The sequence below is a fragment of the Cynoglossus semilaevis genome, chromosome 9, assembly GCF_000523025.1.
Source record: "Cynoglossus semilaevis isolate Cse_v1.0 chromosome 9, Cse_v1.0, whole genome shotgun sequence".
In the NCBI taxonomy this organism is placed as follows: Eukaryota; Metazoa; Chordata; class Actinopteri; order Pleuronectiformes; family Cynoglossidae; genus Cynoglossus; species Cynoglossus semilaevis.
The window spans coordinates 9,203,032-9,209,493 of record NC_024315.1 but is presented as its reverse complement, the minus strand read 5'-3'; the positions used below and the strand labels follow the sequence as shown (position 1 = coordinate 9,209,493).

Here is a 6,462-nt window from a genome sequence, read left to right as displayed (position 1 = left end):
GGGGAGGTGGGGTCGGGGGGGGGGGGGGGGAGGGGTCACAAGTAAAGAGTCTGGAAACTTCCTCACAACAAAACATTTTTATATAAAACATTTCATGGACATTCATTGACAAAAAGAAAAAAAAACTCAACCAAACAAAACAATGGCAGTCAAAGGGAATATCAACATGAAGTAGGAGCAGGACTGGTCATGGAAACCATAATAACTATGAAGAATGGCCACAGTTCACTACAACACGGTGGCAGTAAAAACCACGACAGGAAAATGATGTTTGTGCAGCAGCTGTGTGTTTGTCTCCAAACACTGGACTCTGTTGTAAACCTGGAGCTGCCCCTCGTTCTGTACAGAGTGTAGGCTTCGACGAACATGCCTGTGCTCAGCTGCTCATTGGTCAAATATGAAAGACAAGATTCATGCAAAACTTTTTTTTTAACTTGACAAGATTCACTCATGCTGGTTATCTGTGTCCAGAGGCTCCAAAAGTCCATCTATGGGTTACTTTTTTTTCTTCTTCTAAGGTTGGGAACCAGAACATGCTTTAGGGACTGATAGTTAGCATCTTTGGCTATATTTTCTTTTTCCCCCATTTTGTCCATCTGCAATGATATGGAGATTTTTTTTTCTTAAAGAAATGTTACATCTGAAGAGGAAAAACCAACAGCAGCACATTGGATATAAAAAGCATCTCCATGACCTGTAGGTTTTTGTCAAAGTGTGAAAACAAATCTGTTTTATTTTGTACTTTTTCTTTTTTGGAATATTGATGAACCAGCTTGTAGGTTTTAGTGACATCAACAGGCAGAGATGTAGAATGCAATGTTATTTAATTGTTTTTTTTTTGTCACCTTTTAGAAAATTCTTTATTATCGGTATAAGGAGTAGATTATTTATATCAACAGGAGTCTATGATGGACAGAACAGACACTAGCTGTAAAAAACAAACAAACAAAAGGCTCTTTGCATTGAGCTCCGCGGGCTAACGGACATGTGGTGGAGCTGTTTGCAGAGTGAACCTTTAATGCCACTGAACTCCAAACTACTCCTTTAACCTGCCTGGGATTTAAATAACACTTTTTAGACGTCTGTTTTTCTTGTCGTCGACCTGGAGAGACCTCGACGGCCAAACTGACAGATTTCACCACTGAAATGTAAGGAGTTTGCTTCACACACACACACACACAAATTTAAGCATTTAAAAAAAATAAAGAAGAAAAAGAACACAGTTGGCTTGAACCAAAGTGCTACAGGCCTGTTTCTTCCCAACATCTCAGTCACCTGGAAAATATCGACATGGAACAAAAAAGAAATTCCAGCCTTTCCTGCATATTTTGAAATACAATAAAAAAAGTCACGCCAGCACATCCTATTTTCAACCAAAAACAAACAAAAAAAAACCAAACAGCTGTCTGGTTTGCCTGAAATTCTATCTGAGAGGAAAAATGAACGCTAGTGTCACGTGCACGCCCCCCGGGGACGTCTCGGCCCCCGAGGCCCAGAACCTCGAGAACAAGAACCGAAGAACATGTAGAGATTTTTGGAAAAGGAACAGAAGTTGAAAGCAAACACAGACATCGATACAATTATCAAGGATTATGGTCATAGCAAAGATTTAAAGATTATATATATATATATATATTTATACATACGGCAGAAAAATGTGCTTCCTACAAATCTTTGGAACGAAAAAACAAAAGCCAAAAAAGAGCCACTTTTTGCAAATACAACTCTATAGAAATATGCACAACAGTAAGGTGTTTTGCATTTTTAAAAAATCGTTCGTCGATCTCACCGACAGAAACTCTCGTCTCTCTGTATCTGTTGCTCAGTGATTGCTGTTGGCAGCACTGCGGACACACTGACCCACTGACGTTTGTTTCAGGAAGACTCAATATTGGACTTTGCTCTAGAAAAGACGGAGTGCGGAGGGAAACAAAGTCAAAATAAGACATGCCTACGTGATCAGGTGACGCAGGAACCTCGGCGTCGAGGACCAGGTCCAGATCCAATCAACTGAATAGAACTAAATAGAAAAGTTTTTTCTTTTTTTTAAAGTATTTCAGCATAGTGTTATACTTTCTGTAGTGTGATTTCAGTGGTGATTCTGAGAGAGTGAAATGTTGTGTTTTGAAGGTGGAGTAGGACTTTGTCTTCTGACTTCACTGTCTGAACTACAACTGCTGAGAAACTGAGTCAAGAAAAAATAATGACTTCTTAATCATAATAATAATAATAATAATTAATTTGGTAACTTTTTTTTCTAAACTAATTGCATATCATAATCATTTTTAAGTTTAAAGGTTCACCATTTCCACATACTAACAAATCTTGAGGTAAGGAACGTCTCTAAAAACCCTCCCTTCTTCTGACTTCCCCACCTGTTTTCCTGTAGCGTTAAAAAGTGATCACATGATCTCTGAAATCCACCGTGTTCAGTCTCTCTATCAGAAATGACTGGAATGAAAATCTTCACCTCTCTGTCTGTGTTTGTGTTTTTGATTATTGTAGTGACTCCTTCTTTCCGCTTCTCTTTCCCATCTCTGTTTTGCAGACGGATTCAACTCAACTTTCCCTCTCTCTGCGACTCCCCTCCCTCCTCCCGCTCCCTCCCATGTGGAGTGTTCGCAGGCCACGCAGCACTCATCTCTTTCCCGACAGCTGTTTAAATGTCACTTATTCACACACACACGCACACACACACACACACGTTTGGAAGAACGTCTGGGCTCCGTCTCCAGGCTTGTGCTGCAGAGGGAAAGTAGGGGACTATAATACAGCCGTGCAACAGGGAAGGTGGCCGTTTAGAGTCTATTTTCTTTTCTATTTTCCTTTTTTTTTTATTGTACAGGCCTTCCGTCAGTCTTTAATACAGCATTCCTCTATTTCTGTGGTAGCATATATAGGGAAACACGGGGACTACTCTGGGGGTGGGAACAGAATTTTCTTTGCTGTGGTGGAATCCACACTTTTCAAACTTGGTGCAGTTCACCTCCATGACAGCAGAGGGAGCTCTTCTGTTAGAGGATTTTCAGGGATGGGACGGAGCTCCGGGGAAATGGTAGTGTCCTCAGTATGGGGCAAATCTACTGTAGCCGCCCCTGTACAGTGTGGCCTGTGGAAAGACAACAGACAGTGAGTACTGCAAATATATACGTTAATACATGCAGAAATACTGCAGTGCTAAAATAATACTCAAATAGTCAGTACTTTTTTAAACCCACAGTAGAGAAAATACATTGTGTAATTTTGTCACTATGAAAGAAGCAGTTTTATCACAATCAGACCGTTTTCTAACAACTACCACTGATTTTTTTTTGTAGTAAAATCCTTGTGTTGACACAGAAGGTTGTCGTTCACAGAGGGTTTTTCATTTGATCATTTGCTCAACTGTCTCCGTCCCTCAGATCAGAGACTTCATCACATCATTACTTACACCAGACCGGACCACTGAACAGCCCCCGGGCCACATCTGTCCCTCTGGACACCCATCTGGTGTCCCTCCATCATGAATTAAAATATACATTTAAAAATAATATATGACAAATCAACCGTGTGGCTTTTAATTGAAATTGGTCGATGTTTTATACATTTTTAAATAAATGTATTTTTATATTTGCTCTTCTGAACAGACATCAGCAACACTGACTCTCTCAGTTCGTTTATATCTGTAAAAACACTGCAGAACAACTTTGTTCAGAAACGCATCATCAGCCTGGAATGTTAAAGGAATTCTTGCACCTACCATGGCCCCCACACCGTAGGCAGCCGGGGTGAGTGCAGCGTGGTAGGGATCTGCTGTGTAAACTCGGCCATAACTGTAAACAAAGAGCCAAAACGTCATCAAAATTAACAAAGGAAAATTTATTTTTAAATATATTAAAATATATATATATATTTTTTGGCCACCACCGTGTCGGCTTTCTTCCACTGACGCGGACGGAGACGAGTGTGAGGACAGAACTCACCTGTCACTGTAGGCTGCTGCTGCAGCAGCTGCTGCAGGTGTCGCTACCGCAGCGGGTTGTGCATAACGATACGCAGCATATCCACCCTGTGAGGATTCAATGAGGAGGAAAGAGGAGGAGGAAGGAGGGAGGGTCATCGTGTGCAACAGAGTGGAGATACGATGAACAGAGGTGAAAAGAGGAGCAGATTCATATTTAGCCTTTTTTTCTTTTCTCCTCTGCAGACTAACAGACAGGGGGTGAGTCTAAAGGGTTATGTTGTAAGAACAAACGCTGAGAAGAAAGGCAAAGATTAACAAGCAGTCAGCAAAAACTGTCTAATCTGGTGCAGTTCAGCATTCACGGGGGTGAAGCTCAGACTCCGGCTCTCTCTTCCTCCAGGACCAACACAAGAATACACTTTTCAATGGGATTTAAGTCTGTTTTTTTTCTTCCCATCCTGACACCAGTGCCTCTGTGTTTTGTGGTTCTTCATTGGACGTGAAGGAAGAGAGACGTCACACCTGGAACTGTGCCCCGCCCTGTTTCCCCAACCAAAAACACACAGTTAAAGACGGGGGAGGGGGCAGCAGGATGATCGTGTCAATAATTATGATTGGATGGACGGCTAATGACCACACACAAAACTACAGGTGTGAGGAGAAAGTCAGTCAGACTAACACACACACACACACACACAAACAGAGAGAGAACACACACACACACACACACACACTAATACTCGCACGGCCAGTGACCAATCACTGACAGACGCAGCATGCTTTCCCAAACTCTGAACATACAGTGTATTAGACCAAACACTCCTATAAAAATGCAAAAAACAAACAAACAAACAAACAAACACACACCGCCACATTCTACCCTAAAGAATCAGTGGTGACCACGTCCCCACATTCAGGACCACACAGTTGCTGCTATGGTAGGAAAGCTGGAAGAAGAATTTTGAGGAGATGGAAAGACCAGGAAGATCAGAGCTGGTCGTTGTTTGACCCCAGTGAATATTGTTATGATAAATAATGATGAACAGATTATAATAATGTTCAATAAAACTGAGTTTTTTCATTTGATTGTCTTAAAAGTCCAATTAGGATTTTTAAACCAAGTCTAGTCAATTTTTTAAGCATTAGAAAATGATCTATTTAAATATTAAATAATGTCTACAATTCAAACAATTTAAACATTTATTTTGACTAATTCAGTCAGAGGATGATGACTTTTGTCACACAGTTTATTTTCAGTGTCCAGTCTGAACATCAGTGACTACAAATACAAACATTGTTGACTTTGGATCTTCCAATATTTAAACATAATGACATTATTAGTAAGAATGAGGCCTTAATCAGTCAGGAACACCTGGGGTCTTTGGTTAAATGGACCAGAAGAAGTAGAGGTCAAAGGGCAAAGCTGGAGTTGGTAAAGAAATAAAATTGGGAAGAAAAAGAAGAAGAAGAACGAAGTGGAGGAGAGAAACGAATCAGGAGAAGGAGAGAGAGTGGAAAAAAGGGTGAGGTTGTGGGGGAGGAGGGTGGGGGGCTGTGGGGAGGAGCCAGCCTTGTAAGTATGTCTGCATGCTGACACTGATTCAGTTAGCATGCCACAGGTGAAACAGATAGGGAGATTCCTGGAAGGGGTCTGAATGAAGTGATAAAATGAATATTCTCATCCTTCATCTCACTGACGGCTGGGATTCTTCACTCACTTTCTTTATTCATGTCTCTGGTCGTGGCTACAGTGAAGCTGCTGCTGGTTCATGTGGTGACAAAATGTCCAGCCATGACTGGGACGGTGGCTGCCTTTTTTTTTTTTTTTTTTTTACCCCAACATCAATCGTTTTTACTTTAATGAAGAATTTCATTGATTATATAATTTATATATATTTGAAGTTTTTCCTACTATACCTAAGATTTTAAGCTGAAACTCATTAACATATATGGACAGGAATTGATTTAAAAACCAAGTGTCATTACAGATATAAAGTGATCAACTTCTGACCTTCTCTGCATCTGATTCTCCGTCAACAATAGAAACTCACTTCTCCTTTATTTGATTTTTCTTGATTATCGTCTTATTTTGGTCACTTCTCACTCAGTGACTCGAAAGTGTAGCTTTTTTTTTTGTTCTCCCCCTTCCGCAACTCCACCCATGTCAGAATCCAGTGAGTTAGTAGAAGACAGAGAAGGCATTTCAATCTCAGATGGTCAATGTCTAGCAGCACGCAGTCATTGGAGACGAGGAGGATGCACACTGGCTGTCACACAGAGTGTGGAGACCCTACCTGAGGCAATCTGCCACTAATGTCCTGAAACACTAGTCTACAGAGAGAACAAAAACAACTATTGTCAACCTGGTCGCACACACACACACACACACACACACACACACACACACTTGCTGATAATCACATGATTTCACACTACGTCACTAAAGCACAGAGACAAACCCCACAGGAGTCTACTGCTGAACGGAGGCATCAAGGTGTGTGTTGTTGTGTGTATATGTA

General features: G+C 40.9%; 1 protein-coding gene across 8 annotated transcripts in view; it reads right to left on the bottom strand.

Moving 5' to 3' along the window:
- Positions 1-62: 62 nt before the first annotated feature.
- rbfox2 (RNA binding fox-1 homolog 2) overlaps positions 63-6,462 on the bottom strand; it is a 39,020-nt gene continuing 32,620 nt past the window's right edge. For 6 of the 8 annotated variants that reach the window (XR_003050543.1, XM_025058375.1, XM_008317080.3 and 3 more), the window contains 3 exons: positions 3,963-4,048; positions 3,740-3,812; positions 63-3,109 (listed from right to left, as the gene is read on the bottom strand). Coding sequence is in view for 6 of the 8 variants with exons in the window: in XM_025058375.1 (XP_024914143.1) it covers positions 3,065-3,109; positions 3,740-3,812; positions 3,963-4,048 (204 nt within the window). In the remaining 2 variants the exon portion in view is untranslated. Of the gene's footprint in view, positions 3,110-3,739; positions 3,813-3,962; positions 4,049-6,237; positions 6,275-6,462 lie in introns of those variants that run through there. The other 2 variants (XM_025058376.1, XR_003050542.1) reach the window with 2 other exon arrangements.